The sequence below is a fragment of the Lutra lutra genome, chromosome 2 (genome assembly GCF_902655055.1).
Source record: "Lutra lutra chromosome 2, mLutLut1.2, whole genome shotgun sequence".
Classification (NCBI taxonomy): Eukaryota; Metazoa; Chordata; class Mammalia; order Carnivora; family Mustelidae; genus Lutra; species Lutra lutra.
Window position 1 is genome coordinate 101,064,435 of NC_062279.1, and position 25,241 is coordinate 101,089,675.

Sequence of the window (25,241 nt, forward strand, 5' to 3'; positions counted from 1 at the left end):
CTCTTTCCATATTTCCCTGAGAACGTGAGTCCTAAGTCTGCACCTTTCCTCAGAGTTCTAGGTTCACATTTTTGGCTGCTTGTCGGTTGTTGCATATTTCTAAATATATGTCTTACAGTCACCTCTGACTCAAAAGCTCCAAAAACTTCTCCCATCAACATTTTTCATAATGTGTGCCTGTATCATTTCCATGATTCTACTAGTCAGGTGTCATGTTTGACTGCTATCTTTTGTTACTTGTGTCTTCTTTTCTGTAACAGATTTTTTCATCTATATATTTTTTTAAATTCCTCACTCAAACCATTATCTAGCAAGATGATATTAATAGCCACTTAGTAATGGCCAGATAAACTTTCCCAAAACAATGCACATTACTGCTGCACAAAAAATCTTCAGTGATGCACCATTGCAGACTGATAAAGTTGACAGTCTAATCTTTTACCTCTGAACACATTCTAAGGTGAATCCTATACTCCAGCCAAATTGATTACTTCACCTTTCCATCACTGTTTATTATTTCTCCACACTGGTTCTGGAGGGTCCTTTAAACTGAAATGCTTATTTCTCTTGTAGGGAAGGAAAAACATCTGCCCTTCTACCCTCTTAGGTTCTATGGCTGAGCCTAAGAATTGATAGATTATCCAGTGAAAAAAAACACATTTATTTAATATTTTAATGTGTATGTGGGAGTATTCAGAAGGAGATAAGGTCCAAAGACATCACTAGGCCCAAGTTACATACCTTTTTATACAAAGAACAAATCGTGGGGATGTGACAAGGAAAGGGGCTTGGGTAATGGACAGTAAATTGTGGGACAGTGATTATGAAACATGTGGGTGAGACCAATGGAAGATAAGGATTATTTTAGTAGGCTTGTTTGTAAAGGTCCATTTTGGTGTCAGTCTCACGTCTGGTGATAAGAATGTTCTCTTCCTGGTAGAGGGAGGGCACCTTTCTCACAGGAAATTTTATGACCTGTTTTTTGGTAAAAGGGGAGGTCAAAGAATACTTCCTGTATCTGTTTTCTTAGTTCCTTCAGCTCAAAATAATCAGTATACCTAAGTGGTGGGCACCTGGGTGGCTCAATAGGTTAAGGGTCTGCCTTCTGCTCAGGTCATGATCCCAGGGTCCTGGGATCAAGTTCCACATTGCGCTCTCAGCTCCCAGGGGAGTTTGCCAGTCTCCCTCCATATGCACCCCTCCCCCCCAACTCATGCTCTCTCTCTCAAATAAGTAAATAAAATTTTTTTTAAAAATGCCAAAGTGGCATATTTTGGGGTGGCATGTTCTGAATCCCTTCACTTTCTTAGATATGCTTTTTTTTTTTTTTTTTTTTTTGAGAAAGAGAGAAAGAGCATGCATATGCCCACATGGGGCGGGGGAGGGGCAAAAGGAGAGGGAGGGAGAGAATCTTAAGCAGGCTCCATCCCCAGAGTAGAGCCCGATGCAGGGGCCCAATCTCATGACCCTGAGACCTGGGCCGAAATCAAGAGTTGGATATTTAACCGACTGAGCCACCCAGGTGCCCCTCTACCTGAGATACTTAAATCTTGTTTTCTGATAACATCTCACATATCCCATTCTCTTGCATACTGCTTTATGTTACCAAGAATAATTGATACTTGTGCATAATTATGTGTCATAGTTTTGCTTGCCCAATGAGACCATAACCCCTAGAAGTCATGTTTTTGGACTTTTTTTCCAGTTTCCTATAATGCCTCAATGTCTTGCACTCTGTAGGCAACTCATTCAGCATTTGTAGACTAAAAGTGGTTAAAAGGAACTTCTAATCCTGGGCGTGACTACAACTTCTTATCTGTCCCTGACCCCTCACCATTTGCTCCCAAGTTTAGAGGCAAGTAAAAATATGAACTCTAGCAAGTTCTTTTAATTTCTGGAAGTGGTTTTTCATTTTAATATGTTCCATCCTACTGACCTCAATAAATGATAGTTGACCTGGAAAATACTGATTTTTTTTTTCTTCATCTTGGGTGGCAAAAAAGGGAAAGCATAGCTTTCCAAGCTTCGAAATACCACTCTGTCCTCAAACTAAAAGAACTAAGATTTCTAATTTCCAAGTGTGATGGTTTCTGAATTATGGCAGTCAATGGGAGATTAATCTATTTGAATTTACTCACTGCCACTGGTATAGGACTAGGGGAAATATTTACTGGCCTAAAAAATTACCAGCATTATGTACAGTTTTCCAAAGTGGGGTGTACCAGATGATCCCTGAGGTTCAGGAAGTAACTAGTAGAAACTGTACACATGCACATGAAGTTTTTATCTCACCATTCAAATTTTCTAGTACACAGCATACCAGAGAAATAGTATATTAGTATATATAATACATGAAACAGTTAAACGTGCACATGTTAAAGTTCTAACTTTATTGTTTGCCTTTGTTTCTGCTTATTTTTAGCTTGCTTCTCTTAGCTTTTATATATTGCCAGAGATAGCTTAATTTTTTTTATTCTTCTTTCCCATGAAAAATTACCAGTCGTCTTGGTTTAGCTTGGCTCCACTATTTGTGTGAAAATCCTAATTGGTATTCAAACTCATGGGGAAGAGAGAGTCTTGCTGATTTTCCAACATACAAATATGAAAATTTTATCACTTAGATTGGCCAAGTTGGAAAATGTCTTGCTAATATTGATTCTGGCTACAGTATGGGATTTGATCCATTGAGAATACAATTACAAGGTCATATGCAATAACTTTCTCTTTTATACCACCACTCATTATCATCACACTCTGGATTTAGCCAGTCACCTGAGAAATTACTAATTCCTCTGATCTCTGGCTTGCATATAATAGACAATGAATAACGCACATGTCAACAACTTAAACTCCCCTACCTTCCTTCCAGCCTGATAGAACCCCAACTTTGGATGAGTTTAGTGAGTTGTATTCCACTGCCTATGCCTAGGCTGACAGGTTAGGCTGGAGAAAACACACACAACTAAATAGACTAAATTCTGTCACCAATCTGGGACTTGTAAAAATCCGACTTTTTCACTAGTCAGCTGACTCAGTGAAAAAAAAAAAAAAATTCCCTCAAACTGTCTTCTTTCCAAGGCTGTTTATTTTTCTTTTCCTTCCCCCACTTTACACAGATAAACTGCCTATTCATCAAGCCAGTGAAAGCTGTGACATCTTTACCACCAACACTACAGATCTGCCTGCCTTTTACCTATCCTCCATGCATTCCTTTCTGAAAGAATGCTGGTGGTCGCTTAGCTAAAGTATTCTTCTATCTGTCAAGTGTACATAATATCCTCCTGGACATATCAAGCACTTACTGCTACTATCCCTCTTTTCCTCTATCTTTACTTTCACTTTCTACCTGCACTTTTACATCAGAATGAAAAACAGAATAAAACAGATCTCTCATGCAATAATTAAGATCTCATGTAATTAATAATTGAAAAAATAAAAGCCTTCTTTAGAAATCACATCCTCTTTCAGCTAACATCTTTTTCTACTCCCTTTCATAGCCAAATTTTTGTGAAGTTTTTAATTGCTGTCTCTATTCCAAATCCAATCAATCAAATAATTCTCTTGGCTCTACTTCCTGAATCTCTCAACATCACTCATTTATCTGTATTCCTATTCTAATCCAAGTCATGATCATCTCTCCTTTGCCAGTAACTTCCTATCCTTCCTATATTCATGTTTGCCCTCCAGTCCTCTCTGCACAAAAACTAAAATGATATTCTAGAAACTCAAATCTCATTATGTAACTCCATCCTCAAAAATCTCAAAGGTTTTCTACTGGCTTAGGATGAAGTCCAGTTATCATCATCACAGTTTATATGTGGTCTTATGGAAATTGGCCCCTATCTAATTTTAATTCTCTAACTTACCCTTGATTTCCTATGCTATTATCATACAAGTTTGTTCTCATGTAAGTTTGTTTTCACTTCCACAAAGTTTCTAAGGCTTTATCAACTTAGCGTACTCTGCCTGAAATACATCTCTAGCATTCACCTCACTCCTACTTTTCTTGTCTTTTGGGTTTCAGCTTAAGCTCACTTTCTCAGAGAAACCTTCCCTGATCCTTCCACAGTAGGTTAAGTCTTCTAGATATGTGCTCTCATTGTACCTTGTAATTCTCTTTGTAGCATTCACCATAGTTATTTACTTGACATTTATTTTCCTGAAGAGATGTAAACTCCGTAAGGATTTCTGTCTTGTTCAGTGATTAATTCCCAGCACTCAGCTCACTGCTTGCAATAAAGCTTTCATACATTTGTTGAATGGTTAAATGAATGAAAGAAAGTGGATATTAAGAATATAAAACAGGGGCGCCTGGGTGGCTCAGTGGGTTAAAGCCTCTGCCTTCGGCTCAGGTCATGATCCCAGGGTCCTGGGATGGGGCCCCGCATTGGGCTGTCTGCTCGGCAGGGAGTCTGCTTCTCCCTCTCTCTCTCTGCTTGCCTCTCTGCCTACTTGTGATCTCTGTTTGTCAAATAAATAAATAAAATCTTTAAGAATATAAAACATGATAAAAACACATCCTTCACAGTGAGAACAGACCTTCTTTTTATTCATATATTGAGATAAACTGCAGAGACTGAAAGACAAAAATTCATCACAAATCATTCAGCAGAACATTCATTAAAAATCAAATGCAGTTTCTTTAACAGAGTTCTCACACAGAAAATTTTATTTTATAAGTCTGATATCACATTAAGTATTTTACAAATCAGACATTTTTAAATCTAATTATATAATCTTAAATGCACTATAGACAAAGTAAGATCTCCTTTACCAGTTTCACTTCATTTAACTTACACAAGGCTTCCATTAAAATTTCATCACACCTTGAAAATTACCGCAGCTTTTTAAAAAACACATGATTTAAACCTTAAATGGAAGAAAGTCTTATGTAGCTATTGAAAAAATGAAAACTAAACAAAAATAGGTAAGAAGCATTTCTTAATATAAATACATTACAAAATATAACTTACCTGTGAGTTTCTTTCTTATCATTGGTATAGTCAGCCAACTCAAAAACAATTCATTTTGAAATTAATGCTTAAAATACTCCAATGTCACCGGAAAACCTCTATTATTTTAGTGGTACTCTTAAATGGCAAAGTAGAATCAGACTGGAATGTCCCGACTCCTGTGCCAAAGTGAGTAAGACTTGCTCAAATTCATGCCGGGTGTCATCGCTGTGCAGTTACGAGACAGCTTGACAGCTTGGCAACCAATAATCCCAATTGTTCATAATAACTTACTAAACTAGACACTTTGAGAAACACTTCTTACCCCTACATAGTTCCATTGCTAGAGACAGAAACATACAATTATATTTTGAAGTATGGGCCTTCCAATAGGAATCTCAGTTGTAAAATTTGAAAAGGATCAATGCAAAGAATTCACACCAATGAAATTCTGTGGAATGATTTTCAAAGTTAGAAATAAGAATATCCACTACTAATGGAAGCCCTACTTTGTGCAAACATAGTGTGGTATATATTAAACAATCACACATTTGAGGTATTAGCTGGAAAAATATATATATATATATACACCTATACATAGACATATCCACAGAATATTCACAAGTCCATTGGCCCCAAAACCAGCAGATAATAAAATTAAATGAGAACGAATCACATACCAACAGGAAAAAGTTACACACAGAGAACTTACAAAAAACGTGGTTATATAATCCTTAATATAAGGAGTATGTTTTGAAGTACTGTTTTGAGGGAAAATGTTTCCATTTATATGAAAGTGTCTCTAATAGTAATGGAAACCAAAAAGGAAGCCTGAATTCTAGGACTGTGTTGCCTGTCAGATAGATTATTAAAGGGACATGCAAGAATTCCTTGAAGATCCTTTCTACTCACTTCTTTGTAATTACAAATTAGAACTTAAAAAGTTTTGGTTACTGTTATACTCTTTCCTTTTTCATTGGTTTATAGAGAATTTTACAGATTTTAACTAGGCAATAGTCCAATGTAGCCAATAGTCACATTTTTTAGCTATTTAGTAAGGATTAAAATTCTGATTAATTGTTCGTTTTCAGAAGTTTTCCTGTTCAGATAAGAAAAAGGATTATGAATGCCCTTTCAGTTTGCTTCACTCAGGATGAAGACAGATGGTAACATGAACCTAAGCTTCATGTGGGGAAGCTGAATAAATGCACAGATTCTCCTTTTGAACCATATGGTCCTATGAACCATATGGACGTAACACTTACTTAACTGGAAAGATGGCTCATTTGGTTCTCAGGTCAACATCAAAAAATATTTCACTGTTTTAACATGTGGGAGATTTTTTTTAAAGGAAATATATGGGAATGCATTATTAATAATATGTCACAGTTATTAAATATAACAGCTGCATTTAAAACTATTACAGATCAATAAAGAAAAATTGGAGAGGGTAATCATTTCTCTCACTATACACTATTTTAAATACTAGTGAAGTTAAGATTTAACAAGAAGAAAACTTGAGCGTAAAAGTGCAATCACAGTAAAGGGCTGGACCTCTACATTCCTGTTCCTGTGAACACCTGAGCTGACACGAAAGTAGAGTGGCTTAATGCACTGGCAATATACATGCCTTAAGGATTTATTAGTCTATCAAATCTCTGTAAATTATAAAGAAAAATGCAGTGATTATGAAACAAATACTTATTTAAGCATTCAAATGAAATTTGTTCCCAAAATATATTGTTTTTATTAGATGGATTAAAACTTGAATTATTCTCATTGAGAATGAAATTCTCAGATTTGATCAAAACAAATTTTGAAGCTTATAAGCGACTAGCACCAGTCTACTTCGGAACTAAGGAACCAAAAAAGGAGGAGAAAAGGTACTATTTACTTTCCACCAAATCCTCACAAGGACAACATTCATATGTATGTGTAAAAAGAGATAAAAGTGTAAAGCATTAATAAATATAGTTGCTGCCAAACTTCTAAAATACCAGTTTGAAAGGCTAGTAAAGCAGCATTAAAAGACTGAGAGCTTTCAGGCAATGGTTAAAATGAACAGTACAACTTATCAAATGAAATTGCAAAGCTCGTGTAGTAAAAATAAGATGGCAAAATGTTGGGATTTTTATTGTAAGAACAGCACACATGAAAACCTTAAATCTCAAGACAGGTCAAATCTTACTTTTTAGAATTAACACAAAATTCTCAGACTACTTGGTTGGGCCTTTACACCAAAATATAGATGACATTGAAGACTTAATCTTTCCTTGCATACTTTGTATGTGGTTTAAATTATCAAGCACTCAATCAGTTATTTCTCACAGTTGTTTGAAAATTTTATTTTATCAAACACATTTTCCCAAACATTTTACGAAATGTGATGGAATGCAGCAACGGAAATATAATACTGTCCAAAAGCCATATATGACTTTATAATCTATAACTTCACTTAACTTGATAACTTCATCTATCCTTATAAAGCCAAGATTAAGGGAAAAAGAATCACTCAACAGGAGTTCAATTCACATTAGCGTCAATCATAGTAGTGTAAATTTCCCATTATAACTGGAAAAATAAATGGATGAAATTTTTTCATTTAAAGTTTTGTAAGTTTTCGGATGTATATGAATTTTCGAAGTGAGAATGCTATGAACTTATTTTCTAAAAATTCATTCTACAGGCTCAAGAGCATATTTAAATTTGTATTTTCTTTTAAGCACTGCTCTTTTTTTTTTTTAATTTAAAAATTTCATTTCTAAAAGAAAACTGGTGAAGCTGTCCAGTTTTCCTAGGGCAGTATATTGTTTAGTGTAACTCACTAATTCATTCAGATATTTTTACTGATTTCACCTGGAAAAGGGGATACAAGAGAACATTTTAAAGAGAATGGACATTATAGCAGTTTTATTCAACAAATGCTATAAAATCAACTACAGTCAGAAAAAAAAATCTTTAAACAAAAGAATACTACCATTAGAACTAGCATGCTTTCACACATACAAAAAATCACCAAAGATGCATTTGTGTTCCATTAACTGAGTATGAAGCAAAATCATTAAAAGATTAGAACTGATAAACATAGAAGACTAGAAATCAAATAGTTTCATACTCAATATACAGGCACCAAAAACTTCAATTTCCAGCTTATTTTTCTAGTTTATATTATGGATTGAGTTAGAGAGAGCCTACTCCTATAAGATTAATTGAATTCTCAATGGCAAATAGTTTTTAGCTCAGAATTTTGTAAGGATAACTTGCTATAAATCACTATTCTACCTGCTGCTATATTTCTGCTCACTGTTGCACGTGGCCAAATAGATCATGCTCTGATCAAGTAAGTGTGCTGTAATCTACTTATATGTTTAAGAGTTGGCAATCAGATTAAAAGGCACAAAGCTTCGATTTTGTAGTATTTTTCTCTTATTACTCATTTGTAGAAGAACCCATTTACTTTGGATCCTGCTCAAATGATCACTAAGAAGAAACTAAAATTTCCAAGGGGGGCAAAACAGGTGGGTCCTCTTCTTCATAAATCTTAGCAGCCTTTAAAGACAGAGATAGAAACATGTGGTGGGGCCTTTGAATTACTGGAATTGCAAATTACATAACTTCAATTTATTGTTGAAGACCATTTTTGTTTAATATCTACATAGCCATTTCCTCATATTTTCTTTAAAATCTATCAGTATAGCATTTCATTTCTATGCATGGCTTAGCAATTCATAAAACTAAATAGCAAACTGATACGCTACACCAGTTCATGTATCTCAATATATATTCTGGAATATAATGGCAATATTAAAAATATCAATTCCCTCTAAGCTGATAATGCTACAAGATTTACACAGTTAAATAGCTTTTTGTTGTTTCTTTTCTTTTTGAAAAAGTTTCATTGCTTAAACTCCACAAACATTTGACATCTGACAAGAAAAACGTAATTTTGTCACAGACCATGTATTCTATCAGTTTAAACTAAAGTGTCTCATGGAATTAAATGTTAAAAGAATTTAAATAAAAATGCAGTAACCCATATGTACACAAAATGATCATTCCATAAATATTTACATGACCAAAGGAAACATGAAGAATCACTAAAACTGGAAACGGCTACAGGTGTGATAATCCTTTCTCAAGACATTTTTAGTTAGGAACAATATAAGCTTTTAAAGTGAAAATAATTGCCAGAAGCGTAACTAAAACATTAATTTTAGTTTTCAGTTCCCTACTAATTAAAGGAGTCAGTAGGTCATAAACAGTCCAAGATTTTAGGGACCAACTATTCAGTTTAGTTTTTAACATCCAATCTTTTTCTTTAGCTTTCATGATAAAACTAAACCTACTTACAGAAAAAATAGAGTATGCTAAAAGGTATAAATACAATCCCAGTTCATCCTCCTTTATAAATACTGGTCAGCCGCTCCAATTCTTTACAGTTGTCCATGCTCAAGGCGTCTGCCTTCCTTCGAAGCCGATCATCACGGTATACTTTTGCTGCATACTGCATATCTGTTTCTGTTAACAAACAAAAATATTTTGCTAAGTAGATAATAATTTAGGTCACCTAGCTATTTAAGCTGAAATGCTGTTTAATAGAAACCCTTCAATATTTCAGTATTTCTATTAACTGACTTAAAAAAAAAAATCCAAGTATTGCTCTAAAAGACTTTGGAAGCCTAGCATGTAAAACAAACAGAGCTATTCTGGGAAAGAAGTGAAAATAAAACCCTATTAACCCAACACTTTCTCTCACTCCTGTCCTCAATGGTTTAAAACCTAGTGCTCTAAAGAAGCATCCTCTTGACCTTTCATACTAAAGATAAATTATATGTTATTCAATCCTGCTAGTGGTTGTTTTGCTGTGACCTCTTGTTAAGGTTTCAATTAATTATGCCAGAACTTGAGTAGAAAAATTTGGAATCTTGTCCTGAGTTTGCTTGAATTAAAAAAGAAAATCTTACTGAAGGAACACAAAAGGGAAAAAAGCTCGCTATAGAATCACAATAGTGTTATTTGGCAAATGAGTACTTCTGAGACTTCCTTCAGTATGTGGGTAGCATTACTAAAGAAAAATAAATGGACTATATATCTTTAGGGAACGGTTCCTTGCTCTCTTCTGTTACTCTCAGTCATCTCACTGTTTATTAACACTTCCAAAGGGTGGGGCACTTAGAAAAGATGTAACAAGACCCAGTAAAAAAGTCGGTTACTTTCTGGAAATCAATGGCCAAAGTAAAGGACATCAGTCAGGACCACATTCAAAATATACTCTCAGCAAAAGTATATCCTCTTTTTAAGGATCTTCAGAAATGACCTTTTATTCAGTCAATCCAGCTAGGATTTAACAACTCAATCAAAATTTCAAAATTGCTCCATTCCCCGCCCCCCATGCTTTACCTTTGGGAAAAATTAATTAAATTAAAAAAAATTTTTCCATTAATGTATAATGTATTATTTGCCCCAGGGGTACAATTCTGTGAATCATCAGGCTTACACATTTCACAGCACTCACCATAGCACATACCCTCCCCAATACCCAACGACCCTATGTCTACCCCTCCCACCCCCCAGGAACCCTCTGTTTTGTGAGATTAAGAGTCTCTTATGGTTTGTCTCTCACCTGATCCCATCTTGTTTCATTTTTTTCCTTCCCTACCCCGCTTCTCAAACTCCTCATATCAGAGAGAGCATATGACAATTGACTGATTGACTTATTTCACTCAGCATAATACCCTCTAGTTCCATCCATGTCATTGCAAATGGCAAGATTTCATTTCTTTTGATGGCTGCATAGTATTCCATTGTATATATATACATCTTCTTTGTCCATTCATCTGTTGATGGACATCTAGGTTCTTTCCATAGTTTGGCGACTGTGGACATTGCTGCTATAAACATTCAGGTGCATGTGCCCCTTCGGAAAACTACATTTGTATCTTTGGGGTAAATAACCAGTATTGCAATCGCTGGGTCATAGTGAAAAGTATTTTCAACTTTTTGAGGAAACTCCATACTGTCCTTCAGAGTGGCTGCACCAGCTTGCATTCCCACCAACATTGTAGGAGGGGTCCCCTTTCTCTGCATCTTTGCCAACATCTATCATTTCATGACTTGTTAATTTTAGCCATTCTGACTGGTGTGAGGTGGCATCTCATTGTGGCTTTGATTTGTATTTCCTTGATGACAAGTGATGTTGATCTTTTTTTTTTTTTCCATGTGTCTGTTGGCCATCTGGATCTTCTTTGAAGAAATGTCTGTTTATGACTTCTGCCCATTTCTTGATTGGATTATTTGTTCTTTGGGTGTTCAGTTTGATAAGTTCTTTATAGATTTTGGACACTAGCCCTTTATCTGATATGTCATTTGCAAATATCTTCTCCCATTCTGTCAGTTGTCTTTTGGTTTTGTTAACTGTTTCCTTTGCTGTGCAAAAGCTTTTGATCTTGATAAAATCCCAATAGTTCATTTTTGCCCTTGCTTCCCTTGCCTTTGGCGATGATTCTAGGAAGAAGTCGAAGAGGTTGCTGCCTGTGTTCTCCTCAAGGATTTTGATGGATTCCTGTCTCACAATGAGTTCTTTCATCTATTTTGAGTCTATCTTTGTGTGTGGTGTAAGGAAATGGTCCAGTTTCATTCTTCTGCATGTGGCTGTCCAATTTTCCCAGCACCATTTGTTGAAGAGATTGTCTTTTTTCCATTGGACATTCTTTTCTGCTTTGTCGAAGATTAGCTGACCATAGAGTTGAGGGTCTATTTCTGGGCTCTCTATTCTGTTCCATTGATCTATGTGCCTGTTTTTGTGCCACTACCATACTGTCTTGATGATTACAGCTTTGTAATAAGAGCTTCAAGTCTGGAATTGTGATGCCACCAACTTTGGCTTTCTTTTTCAACATTCCCCTGGCTATTAGGGGTCTTTTCCAGTTCCATATAAATTTTAGGATTATTTGTTCCATTTCTTGGTAAAAAATTGGCTCCATCCCCTTTATTTGAGGCACTTGTAAAATCCCTTTTGCAGATGCGTCTTCCCAGATGAGATAGATAAACCCAAATTCACAGAGCTAATCAATGACAATTTAGATTCTAAGGCAAACTTCCAACTCCTAACACAGTATTCTTTCCATTACTTCAAATTACTGCTTGTATTTTATAAAATACCTATTATATCAATCTAGACATTAGAGAGTGTTAGAAATGACTGCAAAATGGAAAAACACTGGTTAAAAAACAACTCTATTGGCCAACAACATTTTGATGACATTAATTTATAAAACAAGATGAGTTCATTCTAATAAACAAGTAAAACATTCAATCAGTGGATTAATTAGTGTTGTATTGAGTTCCTCTAACTTCCATCTTCATTTAAAACCCCTAACCTCTAGAGGTGCCTGGGTAGCTCAGTTGGTTAAGCATCTGCTTTCGGCTCAGGTCATGATCCCAGGGTCCTGAGATTGGGCTCCCTACTCAGCATCTGGCTCCCTGCTTCTCCCTCTCCTTCCCGCTTGTGCTCTCTGTCGCTATCTCTGTCTCTCTCTCTCTCTCAAATAAATAAAAATCTTTAAAAAAATAAAAAAAACCCTAACTTCTATATGTTCTGAACTTTTAAAGTTTTATTTTGAAAATTTCAAGGGGTGCAGGGTGGCTCAGTTGGTTATGTGTCTCACTTCGGCTCAGGTCATGATCTCAGGGTCCTAGGATCTAGTCCCAAATTGGGCTCCCTGCTCAGCAAGCAGACTGCTTGTCCCTCTTCCCCTCCCCCTGGCCTGTGCTCCATCTCTCTTTCTCTCAAATAAATAAATAAAATCTTACAAAATTTTTTTCAAACCTACACAAAAATTAGGAGTAATACAATGAACACTCTAAAACTCTTTACCTCTTGATTGACCAATTCTTCACATTTTGTCAAATTTGCTTTAGCTCTCTCTATAATAAAAGCTGTTATTATTGTGGTGGTTATTATTATTTTGCAAAACCTTTTGAGAATAAGGTGTGGACATCATACCTTTCATTCCTAATTACTTCAGCATGTTTCTCATAAGAACAAGGACATTGTCTTACCTAACCACAAAACAATTTTCAAATTCAGAAATTTAACAATACTATAATTCTATTATCTAATATATAGTTCATATTCATATTTCGCCAGTGGCCGCCAATGTGCTTTATAGACATTTCCTCCCCTCCCCATCCATGATCCAATGCAGGATCATATGTTGTACTTAGTTGTCTTTTCTCTTTAGTCTTTAATTATGTCTTGTTCCACTGACATTGTTGAATATAAGCAAGTTATTTTATAAATAATGACTTAATAAAATTAGATTTAGTTAAAACTTCTGATAGTAACTTTAAAAAACACACATATAATTGTGTACAATATAGCTGTTGATAGCTTGGTATAGTAAACAGAACACAGATTGAAAGTCTGTGAAATATTAACACCAATCTTGCCAAATGATTAGAAGATTAAAGTATGCCAGGCAAAAACACTTGGCTTATGGTATGGATAGAAAAAAAAAAACAATCAGAGTAAGTAATAATATTGAACACTTACTGATGCAGGATATTATGCCAAGTGATAACGTGTATTATCTGTTACAATCCACATTTTAATGATGACATAAGTGAGATATAGAGAGGTTAACTAACTTGTCTTAGGTAACATGTGGTTGAGCTAGGATCTTATGTTGCAAGGCAACCTCAGAGCCTGCACTTTGGCCATAACATTATACTATCTTCCATAAATATGAATATCTTTTCCCTCCTTCTTTCTATTTATAAGTCAATGTCCCAATTATTTAAGGTAATAGGATTTAAGTATGCATAATCCAAAAACCGCCGCTATTTGGCTGAAGATTAGAATTTGTATTCAAAAGGTAATTTTTTAAAAATTTTTTATAAACATATATTTTTATCCCCAGGGGTACAGGTCTGTGAATCGCCAGGTTTACACACTTCACAGCACTCACCATAGCACATACCCTCCCCAATATCCATAACCCCACCCCACCCCCAACCCCCCTCCCCCCATCAACCCTCAGTTTGTTTTGTGAGATTAAGAGTCACTTATGGTTTATCTCCCTCCCAGTCCCATCTTGTTTCATTTACTCTTCTCCTACCCCCTTAACCCCCCATGTTGCATCTCCTCTCCCTCATATCAGGGAGATCATATGATAGTTGTCTTTCTCCGATTGACTTATTTCGCTAAGCATGATACCTCAAAAGGTAATATTTTTAATGTGTTAGTCATTCTTTTGACACAAAACAAGCAGGTCTTTCATGTATTTGTTCTTATGAATTCATTAATCCTTCACCTAATTATTCATATATCCATCAAAAGTTTACCATCTGCCTATGATGTGCCAAGGATTGTGTAAGGCACTAGACATCAAAAAGTGAAATGAAATGAAATGAAATGAAGTAAAAAAGATTTGGCATTCACTGCCTTTAAGACCTGCTAACGCAGTTTCTCAGCCTCAGCAGTGTCAGCTTTTTGGGCCAAACAAATCTTTGTTGTGGGGCTATCCTGTGGATTGTGGGCCTCAAGCCTTTAGGTGCCATCAATAATCTCTTCCACCCCCATCCTGTGCTGACACACAAAAAGTTTCCAGATATTATCAGACGTAATGCGAAGCAGAGGCAAACCACTCCCATTTGAAAGCCACTAGTCTAATGTAACGTTCTCCACACTGAGAACACCCTGATTTCACAGACTCAGAGCCTGAGACACCAAGGAAGTTGTATCTCTTCTAACTGCCACTATATAGAACACAGATGAAGAAACTAAGGCCAGAGATAAGAACTTCCTTGGAAGTATACAAAGATTATGTTTTATTGAATTCTCGCTAGTGGATGAGAGATGATAACCATTACCATTTCTGGGCATTTTACTACATGTGAAACACTTTACTGTCTGATTTAATTTTCACAACAAACCCATAAAGTTGGGTATTACTGAGAAGATGGTGGGGCATAGTGCCTGGATTCTGGAGACTAATGGACTGTTTGAATCATGGACTACCTCTATGGCCCTGGGCAAGTTACTAAATTCTCTTTGCCTCAGTTTCCTTGCATCTAAAATGGGTATAACTTTACCGTGTTATTGTGGAGATTAAATGAGTTAAATATATATATAAAGTGCTTAGGACAGTCACTGAAACAATGGGTATTATATAAATGACAGTTATTTCCTCCTCCCACTCATCATCATCATCCATTTTACATCTGAGGGAATAAAGAAACAAGTTAGAATATTTGGCCCTAATCACTCAGCTAAAAATTTCAGAGCTAGGATTCAACTTTAGTTTGTTTAATTCTGAAGTTTACAGTATACTGTCTACATTATTATTTATAAGTCAGAAAAACAATAACCATAACAACACTAGCTTCATATGCAGCATCTCTGTAGATTCTAATGGTCAAGCTTTTATAGGTTTTATAGAACTGCTTCTTAAGTTATGGAAGTTGAGGCTGGAAAAGGCTAAACAAATTCACCAGGTGTTCCCAGTTATGTATAGAATAAATAAAGGAAAATGGAATGTCAACAGAACTCATTATACATTAAGTGTTAAATGTTTAAGTTAAATTAATGAGGAGTTTCAAACTTTACTCTGAAACAGGATTCATATTAAAACTGATGAGATAACTAATGTGCCAGAGTTTTTTTTTTCTTAGTGGTACATAAAATAATGATGCATGTTACAACTGACAACACCTTAAATACAATATGGTATTATTCATTTACTCAACCAAATATTTATTGATAACACCACCACAAATACCATTGACTAAGAGCTTGCTATGTGCCAAATACTGTTACAAGGCCATATAAAACATACTGTCTGACATACTGAGCTCCAATTACGATGCCAGGCAATTCTAGAACATTTTCTGAGTAGGGAAATCTACAATAATCAATTCCAAAGACTCAGATTGAGTTTTTAAATGTTAAAGATTTCATAAACTTACTTTGTTGTCTTTCTTTCCAGCAATTATTTCGAATATTAGTCACATAATCTTCTTCTACACTCTTTTCCACTTTTTGTAATAATATTCCTTTATATTCATTTTTAAAGTCCTTGTTGACATAATAAACGACACCCAAATTTTCTGTTTGCATTTTAATAGTTTGTCCTGATCCACTGTAAAAGAAATGCTTGATCATTATTTTTTAATTAAAATTGCATATTCTGATCCTACTACAACAAACCAAGCTAACAAAAACAACTAAAAATAATTAAAAAGTTAATATTGGTAATCATTTATTTACATTATTTCAAATTGCCTAAAACCACTGTCCATGTCATAAAAAGTAATCATATTTTAATATAGTATGGTTCTTTTAAGTTCTTTCAATTTTTATTTAATAAAAATGTTACTTAGAAATAAAAAGTTACTTCTCATTTTTAGGCCACTCTGTTTTAAATACTATAAAATCACTGACAATATGATTTTATCAAGTTTCCTTTATGTTCACCATATTACACTAACGTTTTCTAGAATGCATATTGTTTTAAATTTCCTTTTTGTCCTGATCTCTTATATATAAGTATATTGTGGAAAAATACTTCATATAACAAAAAGTAATATTTGCTTTTCTTTAACCAATATTTACAAAGAAAAGAATGAAGTCATTTACTCCTCAATGATATAAATCTATATAACATTAATTATAATCCTACTTTTGTCTTTGAAGTATTTTTGTCTTTTAAACTATTTTTTGCCTTTGATTTCAACATATTACCTATCACATTAAATTGCTATCAGGTTCAAAAATAGTACTTCTGTCTTATCCACATGGAACAGAAATGTAACTAACATGATAATACAAACTTATCACTTGAGTAACTATTTTTCAAATTAGCAATTTTAAAATTTGGTATACTTGTAGTAAGAGAAGATTACTTAGAAGTTGAAGAGAACACAAGGCCCTTTAAAGGAAGGTAGATAAAAAACAATTAAAAAAAAATTCACTTAGCTACTTACGATCTGGGATATAAGGAATAAGGAGGATTAGAGACCATCAATTGGCTTAATAATGACACGAGGATCAATACAATAATGGGCATCAGCTGGATAAACACAGAAAAACCGCCCTACAAAAAATAATAAATTGTAATATAGTTGTAGTTGTTAATAATCTAACAGTTGTCATATATTTTTAGAGACAGAAAGGACATTTGAGATCATCTGGTTCAGTGCTTTCAAATCTGCCTGATCATACCAGCTTCCTGGAGTGATTCTTAAAAATACCACTTTCCATGTGCTTTATGTAGAGACCCCGATTTGGAAAACACTGACATAAACTGATCTCATGTTACAGATGAGGAAGTTCTCTTTCTTGCAAAACTATCTTTCCCTTGACTTTGAGGGTGATATGCGGAAGCAGATGAGTGGCAGAGCTAGGGCCCAGGCCTTTCAATTTCTGGTCCAGTGTTCTTTCCATTTAGCTTCTTTCTACTCCATGTAATTTAAGAGCTATATGCAGCTGGGTATAACCACATTAGAACAAGGAAAGTAACTTCCAACTGAAGTTCTTCAGTATTAGTTCTAAATGTTTTAGGACCAACAATGAGAACTTCAAAGCATGCATACTGCAGGAGTATTTTCATCAGAATCATAGAACAACAAACTCAGAGGTATCATTTTGCCCACCACCCTGCACTTTGACTTCTACCCCTGCTCCCTCAATATCCCTAAAAACTGTCTAGTCTCTACTGAATACATCTGGTATGAGAACACTCATTATTTTCTTTTAAAACATCTTGTCCTATTTTCAGACAACTCTAATTGCTTTTGCTGAGCAGAAATCTGCCATTTTGAGATTTATCATATCATATCATATCATATCATATCATAAACATACATCTCCTCTTTCTTCTTCTCTTTCATGTCCACTATGTCGATGCTGATGTTGATGGCTATAACCAGCTCGTCCATTTGAAAATGAATGTACGCTACCTAAAAAATTAAAAGGTTAAATTAAGGAGAGCAACTGTGATCAGAAAAATCATATTTTCTTCTACATTTTTACATTTTTTAAAGATTTTATTTATTTACTTGAGAGAGACTGAGCAAGAGAGAGAGCATGAACAGGGGAAGGGGCAGAGGGAGAAGCAAGACTCCCTGCTGAGCAGAGAGCCCAATGCAGCTCAATTCCAGAGCCCTGGGATCATGACCTGAGTCGAAAGCAGATGCATAACCGACTGACACACCCAGATGCCCCTTCTTTTACATTCTTATTTGACTTTTTTAAACTACTAAAATAATGCATGTTTGAGTAGCGAATGCTTATTGCCCTTTTCTCCTGTGAGTAAAGGAGGGATGGAAACAAAAATGATTCTTCCCAGACTTTGCCTCCTTTAAAGTAGAAGTTCTCATATGTAGAATTTAAGAAACAAAGAGAAGAAGATATGGGAGTGGGGTGGGGGGAGTAGGGAGGAGAGAGGGAAAGAAACCACAAGACATTCTTAATGATAGAGAACAAACTGAGGGTTGATGGAGGGAGGTGGGTGGTTGATGGAAGGAGGTGGGTGGGTGATGGGTATTAAGGAGGGCACTTGTGATGAGCACTGGGTCTTGTATGTAAATGATGAATCATTGACTTCTATTCCTAAAACCAATATTGCACTGTATGTTAATAAACTAGGATTTAAATAAACATTTTAAAAAGTAGAAGTTCTGGGACACCTGGGTTGCTCAGTCCATTAAGTATTCGTTCACCTCTGGCTCAGGACATGATCCCAGGGTCCTGGGATGGAGCCCTGTATGGGGCTCCCTGCTCAGTGGGGAGTCTGCTTCTCCCTCTGCTTGTAGCTCTCCCTGTTTGTGCCCTCTCTCTCTGAAAAATAATAATAAATAAAATCTTAAAAAAAAATTAAAAAGTAGAAGTTCTTTCTTCATGAAAACATGAATAAGAGTTCCTGCCTAATATTGCACTCATAGAGGACTTCTGTTGTGGTTGGTTGTTTTTACAATTCTTGAGTTATCACTCTGAAAATCTGCTTTCCTCATTTATCAATGAATCACAAAACCTCTAGAAATCAAGACTTCTTTTAAAAAACTGAGTATAATAGGGGCGCCTGGGTTGCTCAGTGGGTTAAGGCCTCTGCCTCCAGTTCGGGTCGTGATCCCAGGGTCCTGGGATAGAGCCCCACATTGGGCTCTCTGCTCCACAGGGAGCCTGCTTCCTCCTCTCTCTCTCTCTCTCTCTCTCTCTCTCTCTCTCTGCCTACTTGTGATCTCTGTCAAATAGGTAGATAAAATCTTTAAAAAAAAAAATGAGTAAAATATATTCATACAATATACTATGGTAGAGATGGACCACAATTTATTCAAACATTCTGCTACTGATAGACTTTTAGGTTGTTTTCAAATAAGGTGAGCAATCAGAAATATTGACACAAAGTAAATTATAACAAACAAAAGAACTGTAACTCAAAATTAACTACTACCTGAAAGATTTCTGATTATTCCTAGCATATTTTCCGTCAAAATTACTACTCTGAATAATTTTTCTGTGAGAATTATATGTCCTAATATGTCAAAATATATGCTATATTATATTATTCAGTCATTAATTTGTATTTACACATTCTCTTCCCTTCAAGGATGCTTTACAAAATGCCATATCAATGACCATAATCTTTCTCAATAATATTTAGACAGGGCCATCAGACCAAAGTATATTGCTACATTCGTAAAGATTCTTCTAATTTTGAATCAAGTGTTTAAAACTTAGCATTTAAATAAATGTTGTAAACATGACTGGAGCTATAATTTTAACTACCTTATAGGAGCTATTCTGAAAGAAAATTAATTTTCACAGAACTCATAGTAAATATAAGTAGGGTTCAATACAACTTATGCTGGTAGTATAAAATCAATTCATTTAGTAGTACCTCTATATAGTATTTTACTTTGATAGCCTAGTTCAACTAATTATTTCTCTCTTAATATAATTTTGAAAACCCATTTACTTTATATATAACCTACGAATTAGACTTTTTAATATTTCAATGGAAAGTACCTCCAAATACATCCAAATTAGCAATTTATAATGTTATGAATGAAATATCTACACAGATCTTCAGAGAACCAAAGTCAAATTTTCGTCTGGGTATAGGATACCTCCTATAATTGTAATAGCATTTAAATAAGACACTGCCAGTGGATTTCCTACTTATACATCCTTTCTTCAGCTTTATATAAAATAGAGAATATCTGTACTCCTTTTTTTCAAAAGATAAAACATTTTCTCAAAAAAAGGTAAACTCACAGTAAAGGTAGTAAGTCTAACACTTTTTTCTACCTTCATGAAAAATCATCAGGGGATCATTAACAGTGTACGAAATGCAGGGGAGAAGGTAGATAATCTAGGTGAGAATCTCTAGCTTCATAAAATATATTATTTACAACTAACATTAAAATACCTGAAGGAAATCCACCACCAAAGAATATATTAAATAAGTCTTCCGGAGTTATATCAGCTTCACAACCTCGATGGAAGTTAAATCTGCCATTGTTTTGGTGATTACACGCTTGTTCTTCATTGCCTGTGAGGTCATACTGCTTTCGTTTTTCTGGATTGCTTAAAACAGCATAAGCATTTCCAATTTCTGAAAAGGTAAAGAGTTATAGTTGGTAAGCAAAGTTTTTTTATTATAAAAAGACTTCCCCATATAAAAGCTACTGTCATATTAACAAAAAAGCCTTCAAAAAACAAAGTAAAACAAAACAAATCCTATTTCAGGCTAATCAAGAAAATAGTAAAATAGTAACAATTTCTTTTAAAGGTTTATTCATTAATGACGCCTGGATGACGCAGTCGGTTAAGCATCAGACTCTTGATTTCTGCTCAGGACATAATCTCATGAGATTAAGACTTGTAGAGGGCTCCATGCTGGGTGTGGAGCCTGCTTAGGATTCTCTCTCTCAGGGCACGTGGGTGCCTCTGTTGGTTAAGCAACTTCCTTTAGCTCAGGTCATGATCTGGGAGTCCCAGGATTGAGTCCCGCACTGGGCTCCCAGCTCCACGGGGAGTCTGCCTCTCTCTCTGACCTTCTCCCCTCTTATGGTCTCTCTTACTGTCTCTCTCTCAAATAAATAAATAAAATCTTAAAAAAAAAAAAAAAGATTCTCTCTCTTTCCCTCTGCCTCTTCCCCCCTTAAAAAAGGTTTATACATTAGCTTTGTACATTAAATTTATACATTGCTTGTAATTACACATTATTACCTCCCAATACAAATTTTTATAGGAAACTGGTAAGTCTCCCTAATATCTTGAACATAAAGGAACATTCATCTTGCTTTCTTACTATTTTGCTACATCCTTTAATACCCTATTTCTTTTGAATATACTAATCTGGTCATTCATTAGTGCTATTCAAACCAATAATAATTACAGTAGCTACCAAGTGCCAGGCTCTGAACCCAATATGTTATTACAATATTCATTATTGTTCCTATTTTACAGATGAGCCTCCTGAGGTTCAAAAAGGTTAGGATACTTGTTCAAGGTCAAAAATTTTTTAGCATAGTAGGTATACTCTATTCAACTGACATTATAAAACTGTTTTTGTATACTCTAGCCCAGAGTGAGCTACTTTTTCTTTTATTCATTAACAATTTACTCCTCTTAAAATTGTAATCTCCATGAGGGTAGGGAGGGTATCTATGTTTTCACTGCAATATCCCCATGGCCCAGTAAAAAGTATGATTTTGCTTTTGAATGGATCCAGATAGTTTTTAGAATTCCTATCTCATTTTGCTAGTTTTGTGATAATTCATTTATAGTAAAGAATTCTATTTCCCATCTCATACTCCCATTTCCAAAAGAGGCAATGGTACATTGGTTACCAAAATGTCTTCTTGAGGCTATTTACAAAAGTTGCAGTGCTTTGATCTAAAAGTAGAAATTACCCTATTCTCATTCTGACACTTCTAATAATCATTTCATAAATATAGCTTACTTCTTAAAGTAGATTGTAAGCCTTTTGTAATATGGGATATTTTAAAAATACTTTTTGGATCCCATGTGGTAGCTGCCATAGGTACTGTACAAGCAAATAGACACTCATTAGGTAATTGTTTTTGGATGATTATGTAACACACTGAAATTAATTATACCATATACTCTGGAACTTTTCTTCTGATGGCGATTCTAAAACCTGGGATTCAGAGATAGCTTTTAGGTGGTCTGTGGACCCCAATGTATGAAAAATTAGTTCGGTGGTCCATTTATCTGAGGTGGTCCAAAGCTTTCTTTAGATTCTCAAACAGATCTATGATTCAGAAACATAACCATCATTTATAATATTGCTCTAATGGGAAAGCATGATCAGAGATCCAAACAATGTACTTATAAACAACACCAAGGTATTAACAAATAAAAAAGAAGAATATCTATCAATAGTATATTATTGATATATCTATCAATAGTTATAGATATCTATCAATAGTATCAAGAGTATCTATCAATAGCTGCCAGAGTCGTACTTCCAATATCAGTTTTAGGATTCACCTTCACATACTAAATAGGGTATTCCAGGTAATTTCACAATGCGTTACTTTTTAAACTATTGATATATTGGTCTTAAGGTTTTAGTTTTTCTATTTAAAAAAATAACTTCCAAACATTAAGATATTTTAGAAGATCTATATGAAATATTGTTATAATCCATAATCGTATATGCAAGACTATTTTATCTACAGTGACTAAAGTAATTTTCTATTCATGTACTTTGTGCAACACCTGTAATCAAAAATTTTTTCTGTTTCTTATAACCTAAAAAATTAAATCCAAAATCTAATTTGGTATTCAAAAGGTTTACAGAATACATTTCTACCTCAGTATCACTTTCTTCACCAAAAGTACCTTCCACCATATTCTTTTTTCTTATACTTTCATTTTGAGGTAACTTTAAATTTACATGAAAGTTGTAAGAAATAATATAGAGACATCCCTGTACCTGTTACCTAATTTCTCCAATGGCAATTTCTTGTAAAATTACTCTCACAAATAGGATATTGACAACTCTCACAATAGGATATTGATATCAGGATATCCTGATATTAATATAATCAGGATATAGGGCATTTCCATTATCATCATCTTGTTGCTCTCGTATAGCTACAAAACCCACTTTCTCCCTCTTCATCTCCTCTTTAACCCCTGATAACCACTAATCTAATCTCTATTTCTATATTTTTGGCATTTCAAGAATATTATACAAATAAAATAATATAACATATAAATGGAATGAAACCATTTGGGATTGGGTTTTTTCAATCAGCATAATTCTTTGGTGATCAATCCAAGTTTTTATGTAAGCCAAAATAGTAGTCCCCGCCTTCACCCCCAGTCCATGGTTTCAGTTACCCTTAATTCACCATAGTCTGGAAGCAGATGATCCTCCTTCTGACCTATCATCCATAGCTCAATAGTAGCTTAATGCTATGTCATAGTGCCTACATCATTCACCTTACTTCATCTCATCATGTAGGCAATTTATCATCTCACATCATCACAACAACAGTGAATGAAGTATAAGATATCGTGAGAGAGACAGAAATTTTACATAACTTTTTGTATGGTATATTGTTATAATCATTGTTAGTTATTATTGTTAATATCTTACTGTGCCTAATTTAAAAATTACCCTTTATCCCCGGTAGGTACGTATAAGAAGAAAACACAGTATATACAGGGTTCAGTACTATCTGTGGTTTCAGGAATCCACTGTAGGTTTTGGAACATTTCCTCTGCAAATAAAAGGGGGGGGTGCCTACTGTAATTGATTCCTTTTTATTGCTGAGTAGTATCCCAAACAATGAATTTACTATTGTTTGTTTCATCATTCACCCAATGAACAACATCTGGCTTGTTTCTAGTTTTTGGTATTATGAATAAAACTGCTATTTACATTCATGTACAGGTTTATGTATAAACATCAACTTTTACCTCTAGGTTAAATGCTCAAGAATGCAATTGCTAAGTTGTATGGTAGCTGAATATTTAGTTTTTTGAGAAACTGCCAAACTGTTTTACAGAGTGACTGTGTCACTTTACAACCCATCAGCAATATATGAGTGGTACTGTTTCTCTACATCCATACCAGCTATTTGGTGGTGTTGCTATTTTTTATTTTATCCATTTTGATAGGTACATAGGGATATCTCTTTGGGTTTTACTTTACATTATCTCTAATGGCTAATGAATGATGTTAAAAATCTTTTCATGGTTTATCTTTCATTTGTATGTCATCTTCAGTGAAATGTCTTTCACTCCTTTTGTAACTGAATTGTCTGTTTTTAAAATTTTCAGTTTGGGGAGTTCTTTATATATTCTAGATACTAGTCCTTTTCAGATATGTGTTTGGCAAATATTCTCTCCCACTCTGTTACTCGTCTTTTCATCCTCTTCATAAGGTCTCTGCAGAGCAAACTAAAAAAAAAAAATTGATGAAATCCAACTTATCAACTTTTCCTCTTATGAAATGTGCTTTTGGTGTTAAGCATAAGAAATTATTGTTTAGCTCAAAATCCTAAAGATTTGTTCCCTAAAGATTTGCTCACATGATTTTTGCTAAAAAGTTAAAAAGTGTTTTATATTTCATGATTCATTTCAAGTTCATTCTTGGAAAAAAAAACACAAGATTCAGGTCAAGGTTAATGTTTTTCACCTATAAATACCTAATTGTTCCAAAACTATTTGCTGAAAATTCTATCTTTCCTCTATTAAATTGCTTTTGCACCTATGTCAAAAATCAGCTGGGTATATTTGTATAGGTCCATATCTGGGTTCCCTATCCTTTCCATTTATCTATTTGTCTATCCATCTGCCAATACTATACTGTTTTAATAACTGTAGCCTATAAAGTCAGCCGTGAAATCAGGTAAACTGATGACTCCTACTCCATTATTTTAATAAATTACTTTTATTTATTCAGGTTCTTTATCTTTCCATATGAGTTTTAGAATAAACATGTTTTTATCTATAAAAAAGTTTTCCTAGGATTTTGGTAGGAATTGTGTTAAATATGTAGATCAATTTGAGAACACTTGACATCTTTACTATGCTGAGTCTTCCAATCCATGAACATGATATATTGTTCTGTTTATTTAGATCACTGATTTCTTTCACTAATATTCTATAGCATTCAGCATAAAAATCCTGTAGAAGGTTAAATTTACAACTAAGTATTTCTTGTGTGTATAGGTGTGATTATAAATGGGAATGCATTTTTAGTTTGTATCTATATATTCAGCTAGTATACAGAAATGTACTAA

The 25,241-nt window shown here is 34.5% G+C and overlaps 1 protein-coding gene across 3 annotated transcripts in view; it reads right to left on the reverse strand.

Annotated features, from left to right (window-relative positions):
- Positions 1 to 4,521: 4,521 nt before the first annotated feature.
- Positions 4,522 to 25,241, reverse strand: part of DNAJB14 (DnaJ heat shock protein family (Hsp40) member B14) — a 51,231-nt gene continuing 30,511 nt past the window's right edge. For 2 of the 3 annotated variants that reach the window (XM_047718077.1, XM_047718075.1), the window contains 5 exons: positions 20,384 to 20,569; positions 17,818 to 17,912; positions 16,938 to 17,047; positions 15,921 to 16,093; positions 4,522 to 9,470 (listed from right to left, as the gene is read on the reverse strand). In XM_047718077.1, coding sequence (XP_047574033.1) covers positions 9,346 to 9,470; positions 15,921 to 16,093; positions 16,938 to 17,047; positions 17,818 to 17,912; positions 20,384 to 20,569 — 689 coding nt within the window. In that variant the 3' untranslated portion in view covers positions 4,522 to 9,345. Of the gene's footprint in view, positions 9,471 to 15,916; positions 16,094 to 16,937; positions 17,048 to 17,817; positions 17,913 to 20,383; positions 20,570 to 25,241 lie in introns of all 3 variants that reach the window. The other variant, XM_047718076.1, reaches the window with a different exon arrangement.